At 49.9% G+C, this 27,332-nt stretch overlaps 1 protein-coding gene and 1 long non-coding RNA gene across 3 annotated transcripts; one reads left to right on the top strand and one right to left on the bottom strand.

Annotated features, from left to right (window-relative positions):
• Positions 1–1,986: 1,986 nt before the first annotated feature.
• LOC118932142 (uncharacterized) lies at positions 1,987–9,639 on the bottom strand. The gene is made up of 3 exons (XR_008996876.1): positions 9,535–9,639; positions 5,262–5,612; positions 1,987–4,235 (listed from the first exon to the last, which is right to left on the bottom strand). It is a non-coding gene; the product is annotated as an uncharacterized LOC118932142 (long non-coding RNA).
• Positions 8,179–25,739, top strand: GPR157 (G protein-coupled receptor 157). 2 transcript variants are annotated; one of them, XM_036925280.2, is made up of 4 exons: positions 8,187–8,687; positions 18,838–19,051; positions 22,251–22,445; positions 22,934–25,739. In XM_036925280.2, the coding sequence occupies exons 1-4, from the start codon at positions 8,305–8,307 to the stop codon at positions 23,138–23,140; spliced, it is 999 nt and encodes a 332-aa protein (XP_036781175.2). In that variant the 5' UTR covers positions 8,187–8,304; the 3' UTR covers positions 23,141–25,739. The 2 variants fall into 2 exon arrangements, with proteins under 2 accessions (XP_036781176.2, XP_036781175.2); XM_036925281.2 differs by lacking the exon at positions 22,251–22,445 and having other exon boundaries at positions 8,179–8,687.
• The last annotated feature ends 1,593 nt before the right edge of the window (positions 25,740–27,332 follow it).

The raw sequence follows: 27,332 nt of genomic DNA, 5'->3' as shown, positions 1-27,332 counted from the left end.
GGTCTTATAACAACCACAGTCCCTGGACATACAGGCTGTTCTCCTCTCCAGTGGTCGGCAGGGCCTTTGCATGTGCTGTTTCCTCTGCCTAGAATGCTTCTCCCACAACCCCCCTGGGGTCCCAGGACTCATTCCCTCACTGTAAGAGCTTGCACAAATGTCACCCTATCAAAGACACTCTGTCTGGACATCTGTATATAATTGATAAATAATTTTTCTTACTGAAATTTTTCTTTCAGTTCCCTTTTTTAAAAACTTTTAAAAAATTGAAGTATAGTTGATATACAATCTTATATTGGTTACAAGTATTAGTTCCCTTTCCTTTAAAGCCAAGTTTTCAACCAGTTTAGCCCATGGTCCCTTTTTACCAAGCAAAAGAAATCTTACATCCTCTGGAAGATTCTGAAGGGCTTCTGAGGAGGGCTGTTCATTCCTTTTATCTCCTCCCCAGGTCTATATTAAGAGTCACTGCTTATTCATAACATTACTCTCAACAGCAAAAAGGCAGAAACAACTCAGACGTCTATCAACAGGTGAATGAATAAGTAAAATATCATACAATGGAATATTATTTAGCCCTGAAAGGAAATGAGGTGCCAGTACCGCATGGCAAAGCCTTGAAAACATTATGGTAGGTTAAAGCAGTCATACACAAAAGACCACCTATTGTCTGATTGCATTGGTGTGGAATGTCCAGAAAAGGCAAATCCACAGAGACAGGTTAGTGGCTGCCGGGGCTGGGGGGAGGAGGCAATGGGAGTTACTGCCTAAGGGGGACAGAGTTTCTGTTGGGGGTGATGAAAAAGTTTTGGAAATAGCGACGGTTACACAGCCCTGCGAATGCCATCAGTGCCATGATTTGTATACTTATAAATGGTTAAAATAGCAATTTTTAATATGATATAAATTTTACCACAATTTTTTTTTTTTTAAAGTCACTGCTTAGAGACATCTTACTATGCTGACTCACACCCCCACCCCCAGTCATTGCAGGACCCCCGGCTCCCTCTGAGATGTCTTTCTATACGTGTGATCTCAAGTCTCATGGCTTACACACCATCTTCAGGCCAACTTCCTGTAAATTTCTATCTCCAGAAAGGGCCTCCCCAAGAACTCCACCCCGGCCCCCGCACTTGGCTTGTCTAATTGAACCTAGTGCGTCCAGGACTGAGCCGCTGTTGCCTCCCCATGAACCTGCTCCCTCCAGTGCAAAGCAATACTGCCCTCTAATCTGAGAAATCTAGAATCTTCCTTGGCTCTTTTTTTGCTCACACTCATATCTGACACCCCCCCACCCACGTAAATCCTGTCATCTCCACATCCAGATTATATCCATGACCTCTGTCTCCATCATCCCTCACACAGGTGACAGAGTAGCCTCTAAGCCGGCAGGGCGCCTCTGCTCAGCCCTCCAGGGGCTCCCGTGTCAGTGCATAAGCTGAAGTCCTCACACTGGCTGTGGGCCCCCGCTTCCCTGCAGCCTCCTCCCCCCAGCACTGCTCCAGCCACAGTAGCTCCTTGCTCCCTCCCTGAATGGATAGGCTGTGCTCCTCCTCCACGGGTTGGCAGGGCCTTTGCACATGCTGTTTCCTTTGCCTGGAATGTTCTTCCCCCAGGTGTCCAGGACTCACTCCTCCACTTCAGGATCTTGCTCAAATGCCCTCTATCAGAGACACCTCTGAATACCTGTACAAAGCACTCCCATCATGCCCACCAGTGTGCCCTGGCCCACTACCAGGCTTTCTTCTCTCCCACACTTACTGCCATTTGATATATTATATATTTGTTCATTGTTTATCATCTGTCCTGGCCAAAAGGTAAACTCTTTGTAGGTGGGGAATTTTTGTTCACTGCTGCATCTTCAAATAATTTAGGGGCTCAGTAGATATTTGTAGAATTAATAAATTACTAGAACCCCTTGATTCACTGAAATTCTAGAACAGTCTTCAAATAACACTTATATTGATAAGCACAAGTAAATTACGTGACACATATAATAGCTCCGTTTTACAAAGCAAAACGCTGGGCTAATGCTTATAGGGCATTGCCAAATTTTCCCTGTGACCCTTGGACCTATTTTCCCTGTAGTGGTTGCTTGTATTGGTTCAGCCAGGAACTAGACTGCTGTAACAAAGATGCCCCAATAGCCAGTGGATCTGAGGAAACATAAGATGTTTATTTCTCCCCCAGCCAACATCAAAGACAAGCATGCCAGATTAGTAGGTGACCCAGCAACACCTGCCACTCAGGTTCTCTCCGTCTTCTTTCTCCACAACCTATAGGTCATGTTCCTTGCTGGCATGTGGAAGCCCCGTGGCTGACCTCAGCATCACAGTATTCCAGTCATAGGAAGGGGCAAGAGCCAGAGGGCATGTGCATGTTTTAAGGCCCACACCTGGCATCCTATATGCCTGCACTTATGGTTCATTGGTGAAGCCTTGTCATGGGGCCATAGCTAGTTGCAAGGGGCTCTGGGAACTGTGATCTGGCTGGGTGGCTATATGTCTGGCTACTACTCAGTTACCAAGAAATAGCTGCTGTTGCCTGAATTGCAGAGGGGAGGAAAATGAGTCTAAGTGACATGACTTGCTCAACGTGGCACAAATAGCAGATTCTGGCCTTCTGGTCCCCAGTCCAGGGCTTTGTCTGCACACCCAATGGCCTCTTATCCACAACAGCCCTGTGAATTTTCTGGATGAGGCAATGGAGGCTCAGAAAGATTAAGTGGCCCCTTTTAGGTCATGTGGTATTACCAGTTTGCTATCACGGTGTAACAAGTTACATAAACTTGGTGGCTTATAAGACAATACCTGTTTATTGCACAGTTTCTGTAGGTCAGAAGTCTGTCATGGCTCAACCAGGTCTCCTGCTCGGGGTCTCACACACTGACTGTTGTCATCTGCTCCCCCAGCTCATTCAGATGGCCCTCATCCTAGCAGTCACCTGCATTTCCTTCCTGTTCACAGGCCCTCCCATGACACGCAGCAGGTGGCTGGATCACCATGCCACATGTCCCTCACACAGAATCTCCCTCACTCTTCAGATTTCTCTGACTTCCCCTTCTGCTACCAGGCAAAGAAAAATTTATGCTTTTAGAGGGTTCTTCTGATGGGGCCAGGCCAACCTGGATAATCTTTGTATCTTAAGGTCCACTTAATGTGGGACCTGACTTAGTTTGGGCTGTGTAACAAAATACCACAGCCTGAGCAGCTTAAATCATAGACACTGGTTTCTCACAGCTCTGGAGGCTAGAAGATCAAGGTGCTGGCTGGTTGGGGTCCTCGAGACAGCCTGCTTTCTGGCTTACGGACAGCTGCCTTTTTGCTGTGTCCTTACGTGGCAGAGGGAGAAGCAGCTGTGGTGTTTCTTCCTCTTTAAGGGGCCCTGTCCCATCATGAGGCTCCATCCATATGACCTCCTCCAAGCCTAATTACCTCCCAAAGGCCCCACTTCCTAATATCACTACATTGAGGGTTGGGGCTTCAATCTAGGGATTTGGGGGTTGGGAGACAAACATGCAGTCTGCAACAGACTTGTAATTCCATCCTCGGAACCCCCTCACAGAAACACCTAGATTCGCGTTTAGTTAAATAACCAGGAGACAGGAACTCTGAGTGGAAGGTCTTCAGGATTCTGCCCACCAGACGTGGCCAGGACAGAGGAGCAGGCCCAGAACCTGGGTTTCCTGTGTATCCTAAGCCCTCTCCTGGTGCCAGCAGTGTGCTTTAAGCCAGCCCATTTGCAGAGTGAGGCCCCGAGTAGAGGCTTAGAGGAAGATCGCCTTTCCCTTCAGTGGCTTAGCTACTCTTCCATCAACCCGGGCAGCTTGCACCTATGCTGCAGTGACCCCGGGAGCTGCTGCAACCTAAGAGCCCATCAGAACCAGGGTTGCAGGGTTTCTGCAGGTAGGAGGGATGGTACGGAGCAAGCTGGAGCAAGAACCTTCAGAGTTTGGGGTGGGGAGGGTGAGGCTCAGGTGTTGGGAGAGAGTTTAGGCACACCCCACAGAGGACTGAGGGCGTCTCCCTAGGAAAATCCACCCACCAGATGGTGCCCCTCGCAGAGGAGCCCCCGACTCCAGAAACGTGGCTGGTCAGTCTTGTCCTGGTTTTTCATCTGTGTGGCCCAACGGTCACATGAACATGCCAGAGGTTGCACAACCTCCTGGTGTGGGGAGTACGGCGAGGGGCCCACATGGCCAGGTTCCTCTTCCACTGTTACTGCTTGCTGTGTACCTGGAAATGACAAGATGAGCCATACTCACCTTTAAAAAGGGAAATGAGAAAGGTGGCCAGCTCACATTCCTACCAACAATGTGAGGAAAAGTCCCTCTTATGTCCCCTTTTTAAAAAATCACACATGGGGCTTGTTGATTAGTTTGTAGCTGAGCTCAGAAAATCATTCAGGGCTCCTCGATTTCGAGACTCCGAACTGTTGCCCCTTTTGCAGTTGTCAGAGGAGGAGAATCTTGTGCCAGTTCCTGGGGGGAGGCAGGAAGAAAAGCAGGCCAAAGCCAGTCTGCTCCTGGGACCTCTGGCCATGGTCATGGGGCCTCTCTGGGTCTGGGCCCCAGCTCTGCAGCCAGACATCTGCAGTGCAAAGGAGGCTGTTGTGGGGTGCCAGGACCTTGGACATGGCCTCTTTGGACACTGGACATGGAGCAGCAGACGACTGCCAGCTGGCTTGGCGCAGCCTCTAGAGAGTTGACTTGGGATCAAAAGAATCCATCTGAGCTCTTACCAGTCCCCCCATGGAGGAGGAAGGACAGGGAGGACTGAGGGACTGAAAATGAAACGCGTGTCTAATAGGATATCACAGTCCATATGGGGTGAGAACTGGCAGTGGCAGCCAAGACTGAGTTTTCTCTGGGTCTGCTGTTCTTTGAGGACCAGCCCCTGGGATAGAAGGAGCAGAGCCCAGGAACTCTATTGAGAAATGTGGGGATGGGTGGGGTGTCAGGAGTTGCTGGCTCCTTTTGGTGGAGACCACTAAGGTGGCTCATGATGACCCAGAAACTTGGTAGTAGTGATTCTCACCTCCTGTTTGATTCTTACCTCCATCCAGGCAACATCAGTGAGTTCAGACTGGAAAACCAGCCTCAAGCTTAAGTCTAAACCATCTGAAACTAGATCATTGCATGTCTTTACCATTTTTTCCCCTTATAGTGGGAAGTATGAATATTCTTTGAATGTTGTCTTCCAATGCAAATAAAACCAAGCCATCTCCTGACCAAATTATCAGTAAAATAGCCAAATGCTCACCTGGGGAAGTGAGCGAAGGCTTTCATCTCAGCAAAGCAGGAAAGATGTAGTCAGGCTTGATCTGCAGCAGAGCAGCTTCCGGAAGACTCCTTCTGTCCCTCTTTCTCCCCAGAATATCCAGAGGATTAAATGACTATGATTATTTCATCCTGGAGGGATTTAACTTCGGGAGGGAGTCCATTCCAGGCTTTTGCTGGGCCATGTGCTGAAGCCCAGTGCCAGTTGCACAATCCAAACTTCAAATTGCTCATGCCAGTAAAAAGCTGAGAAGCTTCATTGACAGCAAGCTCTCTCATGGTGAGTTCCTGGTCTGGGGTCCCCTCAGGAGGAGGTCAGGGCCTTCTGAAGGGACTCCGAAGGAAAGCAGCTGCTCTTCAGCTCTCTGCAAAGTCCATGAGTATGCTTGCTTGAGCTGCTGAGAATTGTTTTTAGTAATTAAAAATAAAAATTAAAGATACATGCTCATTCTGGCATTGCTTGTATTAACCAAAACCTGCAAACAACCCAAATGTCCAAAGCAGTAGACTGGGTTAATATATTATACATATAATGGAATACTATACAGTGATGAAAATGAATGAGTAACAGCTTCCTGCAAAGAACAGGGCTGAATCCCATAAAAATAATATTGGGCAAAAAAAAATAGTGTGATTTCATTTATATAAAGTCCAATGCAGGCAAACTATGCTTTGTTCAGAGATACATACATATATGAATGAATTAATAAAAAGCAAGGAAATGACTAAGGAGGAAGAAAGGTTTGGGGGACAGTCTGGTGTGCTGGAAATGTTCTACTTCTTACTCAGGGTGACTATTTGCTTTATAATTATTTGATTTTATATTTTAGTGCTTTTTTAGTATGCATAAACTAATGTACACTGACAACTACAAAACATCATTGAAAGAAATTAAAGATGACCTAAATAAATGGGAAGACATCACGGTGGATAAGATTCAATATTATTAGGATAGTATTATTCCCCCAGTTTATATACAGATTAAATGCAATCCCTATAAAAATCCCAGCTGGCTCCCCATACCCCCTGCAGAAATGGAAAAGCTGACCTTCAAATTGATACAAAATTGCAAGGGGCTCCAAACAGCTAAAATAATACTGAAAAAGGAAAACACACTTCCTCATTTCAAAACTTACTGCAGAGCTACAGTAACCAAAACTGTCATATTGGGAAGAAAGAAAACATAGTTGTAACTCTTCATGATGTTGGATTAGGCAATAATTTCTTAGATAAGACACAAAAAGCAGAGCAGCCAAAGAAAACAATAGGTAAATCAGACATCATCAAATTAAAACCGTTTGTGCTTCAAAGTACACTATCAAGAGAGTAAAAAGACACACCACAGAATGGGAGAAAATTTTTGAAAATCATGTATGTGAGAAGAGTCTAGTATCTAGAATATATAAAGAACTCTTAGCACTCAATAACCAAAAAAAGCAAGCATATTAAAAAAACAGGTGAGGGAACTGAACAGACAGTTCTCCAAAAAGGTATGCAAATGGCCAACAGGCACATGAAAAGATGTTCCACATCATTATTAATTAGAGAAATGCAAATCAAAACCACAATGAGACACCACTTCAGGCCACTAAAATGGTTAGAATCAAAAAGAGATAGTAAGTGTTAGGAGAAATGTGGAGAAACTGGAACCCTCCTGCATTGCTGTAGGGCTGTAACACAATGCAGCCACATTGGAAAACAGTCTAGCAGTTCCTCAAAAAGTTAAACTTAGAGTAACCATATGACCCAGCAATTCCTTTCCTAGGTATTATATATAACCAAGAGAATTGAAAACACATGCCCACACAAAATCTTGTAGGTGAAAGTTCATAGCAACATTATTCATAATAGCCAAGTGGCTGTCAATTGATAAATTGAAAAGCAAATGTGGTGTATCTATACAACAGAATATTATTTGGCCATAAAAAGAAAGAAAGCTACAATGTGCATGAACCTTGAAAGCATGCTAAGTGAAAGAAGCCAGTCACAAAAGAACACCTATTGTCTAATTCCATCTATGTGACATGTCCAGAATATACAAATCCAGGGACAGAAAGTGGATTGGTGGTTGCGGGGTGGTGGTGGGGAGCCAGGGGGGGAAGGGAGAGGGGAGTGACTGCCAACTGGATTTCTTTTTGAGGTGATGAAAACGTGGAATTTATACAATGATGGCTGCACAAACTAGTGAGTATTACTATTAACCACTAAATTGTACACTTAAAAGAGCCAAATTTACAGTATATGAATAGTATCTCAACTTTAAAATGAAATTTTAAAAGAACCAAAAATCAATAAATGGGAACTAATGTTTCATTAAAAAAAGACAAATAAGCTTAATTTAAAAAGATAGTGTGCTCATTGTAAGAAAATTTGGAAACACCCTCTTCCCGAAATAACTACCACCAGTAGCCCTGTGAACACTTCGGGCACCACTGCTAAAGGATTTTACTCTAGTTGTTGTGTTACTAGTGGAAAGAATACCTCCATCCCCCATCCAACACACACACACCCCGTACACGAGCTGGCGGAAAGGAGGGTATTATTAGCCCTAAAAATACTAGTCCTTCCCTCTCCAGGACGGGACGTCCCAGGCATCTGGCAAGAGCAGGGAGGGGTAGGTAGCCCTGCACGGGGGAGGCGGGTAGGAATGCAGGGCGGGGCACGGGGACGCCGACGGGATGGGGAGCCACGGGGAGCGGGGCAGACGCGGGCGGGGCTGGTGGGAGAGGCTTACGGCCCAGGCGCGGAGCCCCGGACAGGGCGTGGGGGGTGCAAAGGTGGGGCGTGGCGGGCTTGGGGGCGTGAGGCCGCAGGGGGCACGTGGGCGCCACGGAGAGGAGTGTGGAGGGCGCGGGGACGTCCGGGGGAGGGGCTCGGGAGCGGGAGGGGCGGGGCGAAGTAGGCTGCGGGCGGGGTGCGCGCCGGGACACGAGCCGCGGGCGCGTTGGCGCCCAGACGGCGGTGGCCGCCCGCGCGGTCCCGCCTGAGTGCTCGCGGCGCCGGCCACCGGCCCCTCCGCACCCGCCATGCCGTCGCCCGCGCCTCCCACCGAGCTGGTGCCATCGGAGCGCGTCGTGGTGCTGCTGTCCTGCGCGCTCTCCGCGCTCGGCTCCGGCCTGCTGGTGGCCACGCACGCCCTGTGGCCCGACCTGCGCAGCCGGGCGCGGCAACTGCTGCTGTTCCTGTCGCTGGCGGACCTGCTCTCGGCCGCCTCCTACTTCTACGGGGTGCTGCAGGACTTCGAGGGCCCCTCGTGGGACTGCGTGCTGCAGGGCGCGCTTTCCACCTTCGCCAACACCAGCTCCTTCTTCTGGACGGTGGCCGTCGCCCTCTACCTGTACCTCAGCATCGTCCGCGCGTCGCGCGGGCCCCGGGACGGCCGCCTGCTCTGGGCTTTTCACGTCGTCAGGTGGGTGGCGGCGGCGGCGCTGCTTTCCTCCCACTCCCGGCCCTCCGGGGGGCTGCGCCTGCTGCCCCTGTGGCCCTCTCGCCCCTCTGGCACCCGCATCTTGGTTGGACCTGCCAGGCGTGTAGCGGGCAGTGGCCGCTCATGTCCCACGCCTCCCACGCCCGGCAGGCCTGGGTCCGCGGGACGATGCCAGGCTTGCCCAAGAGACAGACGTGTGCCGAGCCTCGCCGCTCAGGGCGCCCTTTGTGCCTGCCCCAGGCCGAGCCTCTCCGCGATGTGGGTGCCTCGGTGCAACCCCTTGGTGGGTGCGGGGGCCAGAGCTCACCCTCAGAGCCCTTGCCTGGTAACCGGCAGCGCCTGGAGAGCTGGGCGAGGACACCTTACGCCCTTTGCCTCCTGATTTCCCTGCGTTCTGGCTATCTCTGATGCCCACGGGGAGAAGCACCTGGTTCCAGGCTGGGAGATGAGTTAGGTGCTGCCCCAGGTTGCAGAGTGGGGCAGTTCGCCATCCCATCCTCTCACGCCACGCCACAGCACTTGTGGTGCGTTCAGCCACTTCCAGGCTGCCCATCTGGCCAGCCCTCTGCACGTGCACTGCCTCAGCTGTAAAATATCCTAATGACTGTCTGTCTTTTGTCTTTGCTCATCTCTAGACCTCCAGGCCCAGTCTCTCATTTTGTTCTTGATGATCTAGGCTAGTTTCTAGGGTTTAGCAACTCTGAGGTTGAGGTCAGTGGCAGAGGCTGGTCTGGAAGAGGGCCACCAACTGCCAGGCGTCTCTGAGAGTCGAGAAAACCAAGGCGTTGCCCTGCCCTGGTGTGAAAGCACCTCATCAGGTAACCCTCACCTGCGGAAGGTTGCTCTCTTTCTGGGCAATTTCAAGATCCGAACACCTGGTGCTGTCCTGCGCTGAGCCCAAGGCAGGAATCTTATAGGGCTTGTTCCCTCTTCTCCCTCCCCCAGATAAGAGCACCAAATACTGCCCTAATTATAGGTCCTCTCTGTTAAATATTTGAGTGCTTTCCAAGGGACTGAGGACAGTCAGCACTTTGGTAGGGACAGGTCACCTGGGTGTCACAACAGTGAGGTCACAAGCCTGTAAGAGTCACTTGACCGTCACATCTCAGAGCTGCTGGATGGAGGCCAGCTGGTCCCTGGGAAACCAAATGGCCTGCTTCTCAGCTGTTCACGTCAAAAGCTTTGCAAAGAGCCATTCAGACAGTCCCTCAGATGCTTCAGAGACCTGCAGACAGGAACGTTGTCTGTGTTGCTTAGGAAAGGCCTTCTGTGAGAGTGTGTATCCCCTTCTGGCTGTGAGAAAGATGGCAGCTGTTCATCTTGTCGGTTATTTGTAGTCCCTCTGTTTCTTTTTCTTTTTTTTTCCAGCTTTAAGGATGTTAATTGTAGCTAACATTGGGACCATGCAGAATGTTTAGCATCAGGGAGCCAATACACTGTGATAAACCTGTAAGGTAGGATTCTTTTTTCTTAAGTTTCTTTTTATTTTGGTATCATTAATACATGATTACATGAGCAACATTGTGGTTGCTAGATTCCCCCCATTATCAAGTCCCCACCACATACCCCATTATAGTCACTGTCCATCAGCATAGTAAGATGCTGTAAAGTCACTACTTGTCTTCTCTGTGCTATACTGCCTTCCCTGTGCACCCCACACCCCCCGCCCTACATTATGTGTGCTAATCGTAATGTCCCTTATTTCCCTGTCCCTCCCCAGTCCCTTTCCCTTTGGAAACTGTTAGTCCATTCTTGGCCTCTGTAAGTCTGCTGCTATTTTGTTCCTTCAGTTTTTGCTTTGTTCTTATGCTCCACATATGAGTGAAATCATTTGGTACTTGTCTTTCTCCGCCTGGCTTATTTCACTGAGCATGATGCCCTCTAGATACATCCATGTTGTTGCAAATGGTAGGATTTGTTTTCTTCTTATGGCTGAATAGTATTCCATTGTGTATATGTACCACCTCTTCTTTATCCATTCATCTACCGATGGACACTTAGGTTGCTTCCATTTCTTGGCTATTGTAAATAGTGCTGTGATAAACATAGGGGTCCATAGTCCCTCTGTTTCTTAAAAAGAAAAAAAAATTACCTGTATCACAGTTTGACAGTTTGTTCTCTGGAGCCTCTAGCTCTTAGCACATGGACTTTGCTAGTCTAAGAGAATTGGTAGAGCACCTGTCTAACAGGTTCATTTATTGACCTAGATCCTCTCAGACTGTGTTGCTCATGGCCTTGCTAAGGGCTCTTTAGTGTCTTTCTTTGCAGTACCGGTTTATTGTTGCTGAAAGACCTGATGGCATGAGAAATCTCATCCTCGAACATGGCTAATTGGTCACCCACTTATTAACCATTTCAGCCCACGGAGAATCAGTCCTGTTCTTCAAGCCTTCCAGCTTTGGAGAGTATTTTTAAATTTGGCAATACAAAAGGTTAATATCTCCATTCTGTAAAATAGTTTTTATCAATTGATTTTTAAAAAAATAGCAACTAACTTGATAAATGGACAAAGGACAAAATAATAAAAGCAGTTGATAAATATGTGGAGAAAAGTTTAGCCCACATTAATACTCAAAACAATACAGATTATAACAGCACCATTTTCTCATTCAATTATAAGAAAAAAAATAGGTTACTAACATCATAAATGTCACTGAAACTGGTATTTTCCTACATTGTTATTGGCAACAGAGATTGGAATAAACCACTTAGACAATATTTGGTTCATACCCCTTGACCCAGTAATTCTTATTGGGACCTAATCTAAGGAGATAATCCAAAGTTCATGCAAAGCTTTATGTACAAAGGAGTTTGTGTGGCACTGTCAGGTAACCCCAATGTCCAAGCAATAGGGAACATTAAGTTTTAGACCACACCCCACCATTAACTGGTGTGCTGCCATTGAATACTGATTGTGCACTCTATAAGTCATATTTTCAAAAATGGCATGATACAATGTTAAGTGGAAAAAGCCATCTATGAAACCAAATGCAGCCGTGTAAAGCAGGAGGCGGGAGAGAATCCTGCACACATACAAGTTCCCAAAAAGTGCCTGCCTGGCCCTCCAGGGCCCCATCGTGAGCTGACATGGTTCCCCTCAGAGAAAGGTTTTTTTTGTCTCATTGGAGGTAAGCAGTTTGGTCTTTAGAGAAACTGCATCTCATCACAAACTGCCTCTGGCTCCTGAGGTCCTGCTAAGTACTGTTCTTTCCTTAGCTCCTTGATCACCAGTAAGCTGAGGGTTGGCGGGATGGTCACCCTCCAGTCCCAGCTGCTGAGACTTGCCACATAACCACAGGTGGGAGGCTTGGGGTTTGTTCTTTTATGATTCCATCTTGTCTCCTGGCCTTGACATTAGTTTTTTTAAATTGAGATAAAATTCAGCAATAATTAATTTCTAACTTTCTGGATTATTTCCCCCCATTATTAGTATTTTGCCATATCAGCTTTATCCTAATTATTTTTTCCGTAACCATTTATGACTAGCTCGCAGACCTGATGTCCCTGGAATTCCTGAGTCCTTGTGTATTTCCAAAAGACAAGGACAGTCACTTAGTATTCATGCACCTTCCAAAAGCAGGAGAAAACATGGACAAAGTTGTTACCTGATTGTGGGCTCCACTGAGATTTTTGTCAATAGCAATGCAGAGAAAAGGGAAAACGTGAGCCCTGAAGGGCAGGGTGTTCTAAGCTGTCTGATTGGAAACCAGCTCACTTTGCAGCCAGCAACAAGGCCTCAAGCAGGCGGTGTCTGAATGAGGGATACGCACATTGGCTGCATGAGAAGTCTGCCATGTTGGGCTGTGCTTCTCCAGATCACAGGAGTTGAACTGGCTTTGTTTGTTTGCCCCAAAAGATTCTCAGAGGGTAGTGCTGGGGAGGGAGGTCTCTGTGCTGCACCCCTGTGTGTTCATGGGAAGCTGGCTGCAGTCCTAGAGGCCGCCACGCCCCTCCAGCCAGAGCAAGGCCCGACTCTGCGGGCCCTTACACCTTGCCCAGCATCTCTGAGCACTACAGGGTGGTTCCTTGGGGCACACTAGAACCAGGGCTGCAGAAGGTGTTGCTATCATGTGGGTGGTTAAAAGTTCCTCTGGACACCCCCCGCTTCTGCAGCCAGAGCTGCAGTGACCTCATGGTGGCCCGGCTGGTGGCCAACTCCCTGAATTTCTCCCACGACCTGCCCCTCCTCCCCATGCTTAACAGTGAGTGCCTGTTGTCCCAGGAACAAACCTCCAGGCCACGGCGCCCATGGGGCTCTTTACCAGGCCCTGCTGGCTGCAGCTGGGCTTCTGCTCCCAAGAGCTTTATAAATTGACACCTTGTTGCCTGATAGTTTTCTTCTCAAAGCATTTTTTGAGTTATGTTACCATTCAGGGCTTTCCATAAGCTTTCCTACATAGACCAGGCGCTGCTGTTTGGGGGAGAAAACCCTTTCATTCCTTCCCAGCAGGAGCCACCCCTTCTGAAAGAGCTGTAGGAAGGGTGAGGTCTAGGGTGAGGGTAAGTGCAGGAACCCAACCCAGGGGCCTTGAGCCACTTGCAGGCCAACCCCCTCATGCAGATGGGGAAGGGTATTCCCATTTGTGTGTGAACTGGAGACCTCTCGTCACTGCAGGTGTCCCCCACCCTGACTCTGGTGGGGAGGCTTCAGGGACCACATGACAGGAGGCCCCCAGCTGGGCAGAGCTGGGAACTGCAAGGGGAAGCCAGAGGCTCCACTGTTCTGGGAGCAGGCCCCCTGCTCCGAGTTCCCTGGCAAAAGCACGGAGTTCCGGGATCAGCGATGCCTTCCACACCACCTGCTAATCCTGCTATGCTTCTGGTTCTGCCTCTCTGAAGGAGAGTTAAAAAGTGAAAGGAATGCAAGTTCCGAAAAGAGCTAAACTCATGACAGATCTGAATGGCTTTTGTTGGCTCACCTCCCCTGCAAGCTTACTGTGGGTCCCCCGCCCAGCTCTGCCAGTCAGGGTGTGGGAGGCCCAGGAACTGGGATATGATCCCCTGCTGGGACATGTGACTCCCGCGTAGTTGTAGAAAGCCTCTGTATTAGTCTGCTGGGGCTGCCCCAACAAAGGACCACAGACTGGGCGGCTTTCTGCCAGTCCTGGGGGCTGTAGTCTGAGATCAAGGTGTTGGCAGGGGTGGTGTCCCCGCTCCTTGGCTTACAGACAGCCATCTATACCCTGTGTGCTCGCTGGTGTCCCTCTGTGTGTGTCTGTGTCCTAATTTCCTCTTCATATGAGGACACCAGATAGATGGGATTAGAGCCCACCCTACAGACTCATGTTAACTTAATCCCCTCTTTGAAGGTCCTGTCTGCAAGTAGAGGCATATACTGATGTACTGGGGGTGAGGGCTGCAACATAGGAATTTTGGGGTGACGTAACTCAGCCCATAACAGCCTCTGAGTGGGAATGAAGCCGACTCAGAATCTGGCATTGGTTTCAGGCAAACACAGTGAGAGCTGCGGCCCAGTCTCCAAGGGGGGATTCTGTTTGGAGTGTGGTCTCTGGGCTCCAGCCCTGCTTCCCCTGGCTCAGAGTCACAACTTTGGAGAGAAGGGGCACTAGAAGGCACCTGCTTTAGCTCTGTCCCTCTCCTGGCATCCTTCATGCATCTCTGCCCGATCCTGGGCTTCCTGGGAAGCTGCCAGGTCAGCCCTTGGGTTAAGATTGAGCAGGCCACCCTGCCCTTTCCTCCGGGTGCCTCACCCCTTCTCCCCAGCAGGACCTCCTCATATGAGGATGACTCAAGGTCCACGTCTCCTAATGTGCCTGGCGTTGGGCCAACTTAATCCCAGATTTAGAATGTGGGTCACAGGTGCCCATACAGAGATGGGACAGTCTACTTACTGGCAGTTCTGAACCGTCCACCTCTGGGCATCCGGGCAACCCCACTCACCTCATGAGTTTCTAGATCACAATCAACTAAAGGTCTTTTTCATGTGCGTTGCTGTAAGCTATATCTTACTGGTTCCGATCTTGTTTATTTTTTGGTGGATGGCTTCTTTTTTGGGGGTGGAAAAAATGGTTATGTGGTACATGACAGAAATTGGAAGTGTATTTTCCAGGAAAGCAAGAATCACACATGGCTTTGTGGAGTGCCTTCCAGATTCACACCACCTACAGCTCAGGGTAGCTCGGCTTATCCAAGGTTGTCAAAAAATGCCAACCTGCGACACGCTCCCCAGGCTGAGAATGTGGGTGAATCTTCAGCTCTCTCTCCTTTTAATGTCCTGCCCAGTGGTGAACTGGAGCCGGCTAATGAGACCCCACAGTTAAATTTTAGGGCATTTTGTGAGCTGGTTGTTAAACACAACCATTAATAAAAATTAAATTGTATAAGCTTACAATTAAATAAATTTTATTAAAAACAAAAGTAATAAAAATACTCAAAACTCGTATCTTATTTTACTTTTATCAATGCACATCTGTTGGGTCTGTGTGATGGAAATTCTATGTAATGGTATGCCACTGCTCATCTGTTCCCAGCTACACATATTGGTGGCTTGAAATTAGCCATGGTGGGAATGTGTATAGCATGGAAATTGGCAAACACTACAGATCAGGGATTGGTTTATTGTTTTGTCAGTTGTGTAGAGCAGAGGTCAGCAAAATTCCTGTAAAGGGCCGGATAGTATTTTTAGTTTTATAGGCTGTGTGATCTCAATTGCACCTGTTCAGCTCTGCAGTGCTGACTTGAAAACAGCCATAGACAATATGTAAATGAATGAATGTTGCAGCTTTGCAATAAAACTTTATTTTAAAAAAACAGACCTTGGACCAGATTTGGCCAAGAGCCATAGTCTGCTGGACTCCCGACCTAGACTTAAAAAAGCAATGGTGAAAATACTAATAGTAAAGGTTAAACTTAAAAGTGTTACTTGTCTGAACTTAAGCAGAAATGGCAGCCACTATGGGGCAGGCAGAATGCCAGGTATTTAAGGGAGGAGGTGGTAAGAAGAGGCAGTATCATGGAGCAGGAACAAAAAATACTCCTCCGCTGTTGGAAAGTATCGTCTAATCCCACAAAGAAGTGGCTTAAGTCACTGCTGAACCAGTGACTTCCTGCTTTGTCTTGCTTCTTGTATCTTTTTGATTTAACTTTCATCTTACTTGTTAAGGAAAATGAAAATAACAACCACTTTTACATCATGGAACTACAGGCAGACCTCATTTTACTGAGCTTCACTTTATTGTGCTTTGCAGATATGCATTTTTTGCAAATCGAAGATTTGTGGCAACCCTGCATCAAGCACCATTTTTCCAGTAGCACTTGCTCACTTCATGTCTCTGTGTCACATTTTGGTTAATTCCTATAATATTTCAAACTTTTTCATTATTACTCTATTTGTTACATTGATATGTGATCAGTGATTACAACTGAGAGCTCATGAGGGTTGGCATTTTTTAGCAATAAAGCATTTTTTAACTAAGATATGCACCTTTTTTAGACATATGCTATTTATACCTTTAGTAGACTATATTATGGTATAAACAAAACTTGCATATACACTGGGAATCCAAAGAATTCATTTGACTGCCTTACTGCATTATTCGCTTTATTGTGGTGGTCTGGGACTGACTCCATTGACCATGGCTCTGAGGTCTGCCTGTGCTCTCATTTGCTAACTGCAGCCACAGAATGGCCACAGATAACCAGACTTTGGCAAACATCAACAACAGCATTCTGTGTGATTCAATTGGCTATGTAGGGAATTTTGTGTATTTTATAATTACTTGCAAATTGTGTGCTTCTCATCTTGTATATCAGTAAAATTTTTAATTAGTTTATATGTGCATGTTTACATATATACATGCATACAATTACATTTTTGTGGAGAGCCAGTTGTTGAAACACTACCAGCACACCATGGCCCAGATGCACAAATTATGAGTTTGGGTGAGCCTGCTCTGCTGGATCATTTGACTATTCCTCCTACTCCACCCACCCCATCTCCCTGATACTACCTCCTCTTACCATCTCACCTAAATACCTCCTCGGTACCTCCCAGTACCTTTGGCTTCACATAGCTTCCACCTGTGCTTAAGTTCAAACAGTGACTGACTGACCAACCCACATTCTTAACCCTATATGGCCTGCTGCCCGTTTGGTCTTCTGTTTCCTAGCACACACTCTGCTCTGGGCACACCGCAGTAGCAGAGGAAATACATCACTTTGTAGCTTTCATTCCAGAAGTCTCAAGTTATAGAATGCAGTCCGTCACCATCTGGTCCCCAGGTTCCTGTGTGGGGGGCTGCTCCATCCTGCTGGGCCCTGCCTCTGCTCTTCCAGCCCCCCACAGCAACCCTCAGCTCTGGTCCGGCTTCCTTCAGGCTGACACTCCCTATACATAGCGCTTTTCTCTTCCCAGAATTCCTTGGAGGAACCCTGTAAACCATAATGTCACAAGAAACAAAACATAAACTCCAGGATTGCACTTTTAAACTCCAGTTTTAGCACTTTTAAGAGCCCTTTGCTTGCTTTTCAGTAATGTCCTTGCCTTGAATATTTAAGGAGTAAGTTAGGGAGAACTGTCTCAGGCACTTGGCTCAAACTTTGTTCATTCATTCATTCAGCAGGCCCTTGTTTTGACCCTGTCAGGTGCCAGGCACAGTTCTAGGTGCTGGAGATGGAGCAGTGAACCAGACCTTGTGGAGCACGTAGCTGGGACATACGTTGTCCTAAAATCCCAGGATGGCATGAGTTTTAAAATGCTGACCACCTATTATGACAAAATAGCTTGACATTGACATATATTAACTTATCAGATGAATAACTTTGTATAGACGAAGGATTTAAAATAGGACGAACTCCTGGGTGTAACTGGTTACCATTCTCATACACCTTTAACTTTTATGGGTTTTTGCCCCTTCTGTGCCTTTGTGACTTCAGAGAGCACAGGCTGCCTCCCACCTGCCTGTTCTCGGGGACGTGGATGCTGAGGCTGTGGGTGACGTGCTCCCCTCATGCTCCGGTCCATCCCTGCAAGGCCAGCATAGGGGAAGAGGGCAGGTTGCACATGGCACCTCTGTTCTGAAAGTGACTGGCGCTGAGTCCTCCCCTGGCCACGTGAGTCCTCCACAGCCCTGCAGCTTTTGGAAGACCTTCCTGAAACAGCACTCTAGCCTCGTTTTGGAACCTTTGGACTCATCGTTTTTCTTCTTCTGAAACTTCTCTCAGAAAGAGCCACTCTTCCTTACACAGAGCTCTCAAAATATAACCAGTACCTGAACTGGACACTTTAGTGATGACACTGCCTTGTTTATATACTGCTTGTCCTCCAGGTGACTAACTAGGACATAGGCCCTGTGTTGTTCCCGGGGACAGAAACCTACAGGCCTCATGCATTCCTGGTGCCTGCACCACAGGCCCAAGTTCTTAATCACCCTGCTGTGCTGCCAGGAAGATCAGTGTGTCCCCCTGACCAGTTTAAAGTGCTTTGCAAGCTGACTCAGTGCAGGCATCACTGGGAAGGGGCCTGCCGGTGTGGCTCTCATCCCTCGTTGCCATAGGGTAAGCTCTAGGAGAGTCAGCCCGGCACTGCCCGAGAGGGGCCTCTGCCCTGGGCTTTATGCTTTAAGTCCCCCCTTCGGCCCTTGCCAGGGTATGCCCCCTTCCTATAGAGCAAGAAGGCCTCAGGACCAAGGAGATGTGTCTGCCCGGATCCTGCTGCAGGTGCATGGGACCCTGGAATTCCCTGCCCAGGCCACACCAGCCACGAGTGTGTGCATTCCTGGACCCCCCGGCTGGCCGAGGGGGCTGACTGCTTGTTGAGTGTGTGGGTGAGGCACGGACATGCTGGCTGGTGTGTGCGCACTGGTGCAGAGGCCCCCTGAGCACGTGAAGAAGCCGCCTCCCCATGCCATGGCATTCTAGTGCCGTCTCCAAGGAGCCGCGCAATGCTGCAGTAGAACCAGCCTCAGGGGTGGGAGGGTGTGTCTGTCCAGGCAGGGAGGGGCTGGGACGTCCCGTGTCCTCCTACCTGGGCTCGGTGACATGAGGGTGGGCTTGGCCGGGCTGGGTGGGTGGGTCTGGGGACTCCTGTCTTCTCCAGGGACGCCGTCTCGCCCTGCAGACCTTGCCGGGAGCTGGGGCCTGACCTCTGTCTCCTCTGCTCGTCATTCCTTAGCTGGGGGGTCCCACTGGTCATCACCGTAGCAGCCGTGGCCCTGAAGAAGATCGGCTACGACGCCTCGGACGTGTCAGTGGGCTGGTGCTGGATCGACCTGCAGGCGGAGGACCGCGTGCTGTGGATGCTGCTGACCGGGAAGCTGTGGGAGGGGCTGGCCTACGTCGCGCTGCCGGTGCTCTACCTGCTGGTCCGGAAGCACATCAGCAGAGCGGTGGGTGCCCGGGCGGCTTTCTCTAGTGGCGGGGCACTTTCCGCGTCTCGGATCGGCTGGTTCGCTGACTGCGCGGTTCTGTCGGGAGGGTCGGGTTGGGCTGAGAGATCGGGGCCCGCAGAGGGTGGGGCCCCAGACCCGCCCAGCGCCCAGGTGCGCGCGCCGCGGCTGCTCCCTGCCGGCCCTCGACCGCCCCCTGCCGGGCGGACCCGCCGCTCAGCCCCGAGCCGCTGGTCGGAGGTGAGCGGGATCCGGGTGGGACCCAACGGCGGCGCCCCGGGAGGGCCGGGCACCGGCTTTCCTAATGCGCAACACAGGCGACCACCTCGCCATCCCCGCTGACACAGGTGCTCCCACAAATGGTAGGCTTTCGGGCTCTCAGGAATTCATAAATCAGTAGGCTGCGCTGGCCAGAAATTCTAGGAAAGGATGGCTTTTCTCTGACAATCTGCCTAAATTGTTCCTCGTTCTTAACTTCAGTTCTGCAAAGGTGAAGTATGGGCTTCCTCCCAGGCACAAATACTGCTACCAAAAAAGGCCTCAAGTTAAACGCATGGTGGATCCACGCAGCCATTCATTCAGCACATTTTCTCAACTGCGCCCAAAAGCAGGCTGACGGTGGGGCTTCAGAATGAGGGCGCAGACGTGGGCCAGCGGCTGGGCAGTGAGACAGCTGCTGTGAAAGCTCTGAACAGGCTGCTGAGCCCAGCCCGCAGGGCCGCTGGTTCTTTTGCCTTGATCTGTCAGGCTGAAATTGTAGAAGGGAGTGTCCCCCCCCCACTTCAGGGCGCACTGTTGGCTCAGCCTATTGTAGGGTGCCCCTCGCAGTCGCGTGTGACAACTAATCCTCAGCCTCTACTCCCATCTGTGTCATCTCAAGTCCAAGCTTCTGATTCTCTTTTTACTCAGAAATTTAACCTATTTCCCCCTTCCTGCCAACCGCTTCTGACTCAGCTGGAGTAATTGACGGAGACTCAACCAGGGCTTACCAGTTGGTCCGGTCTTCTTTTGGCCTTTTAGCCTGGAGCACCTTCCCACCTCCTCCTCTCTGCTGCCCTAGTGAGCTTCCTGGCCCCCTCCGAAGGCTCCCGGAGCTCCTCCCGGCTCTGCCCGTGGGGCGGGGGGCCCTCTGCAGCTGCCCTTTGGTGTGCCTCTCCTTCTGGCCCTTCCTGCAGCGGGGCGAGAAGCCTGGGGCAGGGGCTGACCCCCACACGTGGGCGTGGGCCCTCTCAGCTCCTCAGGCGTTTCCTGGGAGTGTAGGAGTTGCTCCCTGCCTCTGGCTAGGAAGGAGAGCTGAAAATGCATGAGCTGGAGAGAGCTCTGCTCTGAAGCCAGGTACCAGCAGCCCTAGCTGGTGCCCAGCACCCACCCTCCTCCCTGTCCCGTGGCCCACTGGGTTCTGGAGGGGATGGTGGGCAAGCAGCTCTCTGGGCTGCTGCTAAAGGGCACAAGTTGCAGCAGCTTGGGCGTTCAGAGATGCCCGGATGTGCGGCTCCTCCCAGACCCAGGACCAGGCTCAAAATCACAGCTTTGTCATGAGTAGTCTCATCTGTTTTTCCAAATTTAGGTGTGATCTGGAGGTGGGGAACCCCTTCCTCTCACCAAGGGCATTCCCAGGAGTAGACGCCTTGCCTGCTCACCATTTCTTTCTGCCCAGCTGTGGTTGGAGCCCCTCCTTTGCAGGCCTTTGGCCTGGGGGAGCTTGCCTTCTGGAGGGAGAGGGCACTAGGAAGCAACAGGGCTGACAAACAGGGATGAGGGACGTCCAAGAAGGAGGAGGATGAGAGCTATGAAAACAAAAATAAAGAGCTGGCGATGGGCACGAGGCTACCTGAAAATGCCTTTGTACTTTACATAGGGTTGTCAGGAAAGGCCTCATCCAGAGGGTGACATTGGAGCAAAGACTTGAAGAGGGTGAGGGAGTGGATGGATGGGGAAGAGCATTTCAGATAAGGGGGCAGCTAGTGCAAAGGCCCTGCAGTGGGTGTACCTGGGGGCAAATCAAACGCTCTAGCTACCAAGAGTGCTCTAAAATAAATGGGTTTATTGAGCCTTTACAGATGTAGCAAGATAAGGACTGAGTCCCGGGGCAGGAAGTTTCTGATTCACCAGCAGCAAGGCCAGGTAACAGAACAGCTTGTCCACCAGATTTAAGGAACAGGACATATTCATGAGTGGTTGCCAGGAAAGACAGTTCTTTAAATTCTCATCAGCTACAGATAAGGAAGGTGGACTAACTCAAAGTGGGAAAAGTCTGGAGATAGGTGGTTAGTGCATAGAGAAGGGTGGTGGATTGGTTGTTGACCGGCAGACACCAGTCACGCGCAAGGGGGATGTAGTGGATTCGGGAACCTTCTAGATGATTGTTGACATGACTTCATCCAGGAACATGGAGTTTCTGGCTGGCTGTGGCCCATAGCTATTGACTGATAACCTCCCCTTGTCTCTCTCCCTCATTTTCCAGCCCTTATGTCCCTTAATTTAGGACATATCAGAATTTTTCCTTATCACTGGGGTGTGCGGGGAATGATGAGGGAGTGTAGCTGGAATACAGTAAACAAGAGGGAAAGCAGCAGGAATTCGGTCACAGTCAGACCAGGAGGGGGGCACTGTGTGAACTGGGGAGCCACTGAGAGCTTTGAGTGGAAGGTTGGTTTAAGGTGACTTAGGTTTTCAAGGAACTGTGCTACTTCTGTGCTGAGGACAAGACCATAGTGGGGAGGAGGCTGGGTGGCAAGGGTGACGAGGGGCACAGTTAAGAAGGGGTGATGGTGCCTGGACCAAGCTGGTGGCAGTGACAGCGGACAGAACATGCAGATTCCGGATCTCTTGAAGGTCGAGCCCTCGGGACTGGCCTGTGCATGAGATGCGGGCTGGGGTAGCCTGGGCAGCAGAAAGGATGGGTTTCCATTAGCTTCCATCAGAAGTGCACAGTAGGCATAGGGTAGAGATCGGGCGTTCCGTTTTCAACAAGAGAAACTTCAGATGTGTCTTAGGCATCCATGTGCATATATGGAGCGGGCAGTGGATCGAGGAGACAGGAGCTCAGGAGAAGGATCTGACTGAGAGATGGGAGCCCGGGATACCAGGGCGCGGGTGGAAGGCGCTGCCCGCCTCTCTTCCTTCCCGAGCTAGTCTGAGTCCCTAGGACCTGGGCAGCCTGTTTTGCTCACGTCTGTTCTCGGTGTTGCCCGCACAGCACGAGGCGCTCTCTGAGTACCGGCCTCTCCTCTCTGAGGCACACCGGTCCCAGCACCACACCTCTGTGGCCGATAAGAAGCTGGTTCTTATCCCGCTCATCTTCATCTGCCTCCGGGTCTGGAGCACTGTGCGATTCGTCCTGACCCTCTGTGGCTCCCCTGCAGTGCGGACACCAGTGCTGGTCATTCTGCACGTACGTAGGTCTGACCTCCGCAGCCCTCACTGCGCTGGTGGCCGGGTCTGAGCCCTTCCCCCAGCAGAATGGGTGTGCATCCCAACAGGCCAGCAGACATGCGGCTAGCTTGGGTCTTGGTTCCACTGTGCCTTCCTCCCCACGGGACAGGAAGGCCTCGACGAAAGGAGGTGGAAGGGCAGAGTGTGTCTAACAGCCCCAGATGGTAGGCGCTATCCGGTGGCGTAGGAGTGGCCCCAGGAGAGATGGCTGATCCTGCAAGTTCAGGCCTGCCCAGTGCTCTGCCAAAGGCCCACGCGGCCAGAGTCATTGCAGACCAGCCTCAAAGGGTGGAAGAAAGGTCCTGGGGTCCACACACTCGCAGCACGTTGGTTTGAGACCCACTCCAGGCCCGGCACTCATGCCTCTTCTGTATTTTTTTATTTTTATTTACTTAATTAGTTAGTTAATTTGTTATTTCCTCACGCCTCTTCTCTCCTCCCTGACAGGGCATCGGGAACACCTTTCAGGGGGGTGCCAACTGCATCATGTTCGTGCTCTGCACCCGCGCCGTCCGAAACCGGCTCTGCTCTCTCTGCCGCTGCTGCTATTCTCGGCCTTTGGCTGAGAGGCCTGTTCCCCAGGCTCCTGCGTCCTCCAAGGCAGGAGAATCTCAGGGACCCAGACGGACCCCAGGTGAACCTCCAAGCACCTGAGCTTCTCTCTTCCCAGTTCTGTGTGTAGGTGCTGCCGGCCTGGGGACAGGCGGTCCTGGGTGCCTCTGCTGCAGGGAGCCGGGTGACATCTGCCACACTGAAAACCTGCTTTTGAAGCTCTTGACCCCTGGTGGGGGCACAGCCACAGACTCAGCTTTTTCTACCTCCTAGACCCTCAGGCGACACATGTCCACTCACACCCAAGTCTTGCTGCACCGGGGGCATCTGTCTGCACCAGGGTTGGCAGGGAGAGCCAGGGAACACAGCTGTACGTGCTCATTGCCATGCTGCCTGCTGGCCTACTGGTCTTTGGCCTCTTGACCACTCAGCACTGCTTACAGTTTGAGGGACCCACACCTGCGGGAAAAGAGCGAAGAGATATGTACACTATGCATCCATCCTCAATAAAATGTCGGGGGTTCCAGAGATGTGTCCCCCAGCTAGATATCATGGGCAGACCCCTGGTTTGCAGGGTGTTGAGATTCCCTGGAGAGCTTGGCTTTTCTTGGGTGGCTTTGCTGGTCAACAGAAGAGCCCATTACCTATGACCAGGTGGAAGGTCCCTTTGAGGTTTCCTGGAGACTGTCATGCTCACAGCCCAACACAGCGGCTCAAGGCAACACCGTTCTCTCTGAGGGTTGCCAACCCTTGATGTAAATAGTGTTTGAGTCTCAAGCACAGGCTAGAATCCAGAGTCCTGCCTTCCCTAGGCCCTTAAATACAGGTTCCCTCTTGCAGTGCAAGGGCTGGAGCAAGGAGAGGAAGAGGCTGTTGCAGGGAATCCCTGCAGAAGCCGCTCCCGGGTCTGGGCTGGTGAAGGCAGAAGCGAGGGTGAGCAGGGAGCAGGAGTTGGCTGTTCTCTTCCCGGGAGAGGTGACCAGAGAGTGAATGACCCAAGTACTGATCCTTCCCTGGAGGTGAAGGTTTTGGGAGATGGTTGCATGGGGTGACTGCGTACATTTAAAAGAAAAGGGGCTTCAAATAAGCTTCTGTCCTCTATATTCTATGGCTCTTCCACCAATACTTCTGTGTAATTTCAGAAAACAATTTCTCTGTTAAGTCACAGACGCCACTGGCTAGGAACGGGAGGTGTAAATGTCACTGAGGGTGTGGGGGGGGGGCAGGGCAGGAGGGAAATGACAACTTTACCCGATGGCAGCCTTCCCCTGGGTTCTGTCAGACCTCTGCAGAATGGACATGATTTTCTGAACCCATAAAATCAGTCAGGTTTTAAATCAACGCCTCACCATCCTGTTGATTCCTGTGTTACTCTCAGAAGCAGAATCTGTAACGGGAAGAGAATCTGAAAGGAATAGTCATTCATAGAACCAGGCCCAAATGCTCATTTTTGGTTTCCTTTAAAGGAAAGTCTCTTTATGAAAATCAACAAGAGGTGGACAGCCTCTTAGGATTCAAAGAAAGCACTGGGCTGCCCTACGGAAAGCTATTTGGCAGTAAGGCGATCTCCTTACAGAAATGGACTATGTCAGGGGAACTGGGTCTCCCCTAAAGCTGTTACAGCGGATCACATAGCTGGTAGACACCCTCATGTGAGCTTCTAGAATGGAGCAGAGATGCAGGAAGTTGCTGCCTGCAATGAAGAAAATGATCCACAGCTGAGTGAGAGTTTGGCCCCAGGGAAGTGCTGCTGTAATAAATCCTGCTCAGAAGGGGCCCAGGTTCCTGGGCTCTGCACGACAGGCCCAGACCTGGGTTTCCCAGGAGGCTGCGGTCAGGAAAGGCCTGCAGGGGGAGTCCAGGGCTCACAAGAGCACCCCTGGGTACCCAGGGATCCCTCCAGCTCCTATTCTGCTTGTCTGCTGCTTCTTTGGTAAAAACCACCCAAAAGTTACAGCTGGGGATTTCCATTGCAGCTTCCTCTACTGCCCACCTGGTCTCTGCAGGTGGAGACTGTGCGGGCAGGGGAGGGGCTTGTCCCAGCCCAGAAGCCAGGTCCCTTGAAGAACGCGGCTGAGTCTCTGGCCAGCCAGCCTTGAAAACAACATCGCCTCTTTCTGAGATCAATCTGGCTGGGAAAGTCACATTCATAACTGAAGGAATATGGGAATGAAGCCACGTCCCAAAAGTCCAGCAGGGGCTCTTGCTTCTGATCCGAGCGAGACAAAGGTGTGTTCCTTTACCCTTTGCTCTGCCCCAGCGGGTTTCCTTCTCTCCTGTTAGTGTTGTTAATGTTTACCTCCCTGCATCCCCGGCTACGGATGTGTGACAGCCTGAACCGGTGCTACGGCCTCATTATAGTGTGTTCACAGCCCAGAGCCCCTCTCTTCTCAGGCACTTTCGGAACTTTGGTATTGTAATCAGGTTTACCAGGCATTTCTGCCTCTCTGTGCTTCTGAGGTGTTTTCGTTTGTTTTGTTTTTAATGCAAGTAATTATCTGACCCAGGCTGAGGATGCAAACAAACCTCTTCATATGTCCATGACAAGAGAAAACATTTTTACAAACTTCTGTTGTGACATAACAACATAGCGTGAAGTTGTTGTACACGTGCAAAACTCAAAATTGTAATGCAAGCCCTGGCCACCGGGGTTGAGGCCAAAGTCTTATTATTTAAAATAAAATAAAATAATTATTTTTCATTTGCCTGTTTGGTAAACTTGTGATGTGGGGAGTGGGGGCAAGGTAGCTCAGAGTGGCCTGTGCTGTGAGGGTGGCTCCAGAGCCCTACATGTAGTTGAGACCTGGAAACGATTATCTGGGCCCTTCCCTATGGACAAATGTAGTCACAGAGGTGGCCACCCTGTTGGCATAGCCAGCTTCCCTGGAGTTTGCCCCATGGGATCACAGGTGTGTGGGAGGGTAGGGGGGAGATTACAGATTCCTGGGCCCTGTCCCATGTGAGGCTCCACAGGTCCAAGTTCCAAGGACCCACAGTGTGGGGCTAAATTCTCATGGATGAAATGTTCTGGTGCTGAGCCACCAACCCCATCATCCTTCCCACACCGTGAAGACCCACTGCGACCCTCTGCAATGGTAGCTATGGGCTTCTGGGCAGTCGGAGGCTGCTGGGACACAAGGGCTCTTCTCTGGAGGGAGCAGCCTTCCAAAATCAGCCACAGGGGCCAGCTGCCGCATTCTGTGGGCCTGCACAGCCCATGCAGCCCCACCCAACTCTTTCTTTTAATTGCTTTGGGAACTTTACCCCCCAAAGGTGGCTTGTTCCTTTGTTCTACTTCCTGGATTTTGTGAAGTTAAAAAAACATGAACTATCAAGAGGATGAGAAGACAAACCACAGACTAGGAGAAAATATTTACAAAAGACACATCAGTGTGTCCATATGAGATGATGGATGTTAACTAAACCTATTGTGATCATTTCACAATATATGTAAATCAGACCATCATGCTGTTCACCTTAAACCTACACAGTGATGTATGTCAATTATTTCTCAATAAAACTGGAAAAAAAATAAGACATAGCTGATTAAGGACTATTATCCTAAATATACAATGAACTCTTTTAAAACTGAACAAGAAACCCAGAGTAAGAAATGGGTGAAAGGCCTTGACAGATACTTCATCAGAGAAGATACGCAGATGTATCATCAGGGAAATGCAAATTAAAACAACGAGATTCCACTACATACCTATCATAATGGCCATGGTCCAGAGCACCGACAGTATCAAATGCTGGCGAGGACGTGGAGCAGCAGGAATGCTCCCTCATTGCTGGTGGGAATGCAACATGGTGCAGCCACTTAAGGAGACAGTTTGGCAGTTCTTACAAAACTAAACATACTCTCACCACATGATCCAGCAATCACACTCCTTGGTATTTACCCAAAGCTGAAAAAACCTGCACACAAATGTTTATAGCAGCTTTAATTCATAAAGCCTAAACTTGGAAGCCACCAAGATGTCCTTCAGAAGTTGAAAAACTGTGGAACCTTAGGCAATGGAATATTACTCAGGACTAAAATGAAATGAACTATCAAGCCATGAAAAGACATGGAGGAACCTTAAATGCATAGTACTGAGTTGAAAAGCCAATCGGATAAGGCTACATGCTATATGATTCCAACAATATGACATTCTGGAAAAACCAAAACTATAGAGACAGTAGAAAGATCAGTGGTTGCCGGGTGTTGGGGAAGGATGAATAGGTAGAGCACAGAGAGTTCTAGAGCAATGAAACTCCTCTGCATGATGGTATGATGATGGATACTTGGAAG

Source organism: Manis pentadactyla, chromosome 4 (assembly GCF_030020395.1).
Source record: "Manis pentadactyla isolate mManPen7 chromosome 4, mManPen7.hap1, whole genome shotgun sequence".
Taxonomy (NCBI): domain Eukaryota; kingdom Metazoa; phylum Chordata; class Mammalia; order Pholidota; family Manidae; genus Manis; species Manis pentadactyla.
Note: the sequence above shows the minus strand (reverse complement) of the source record. Positions and strands in the feature narration are given on the sequence as shown.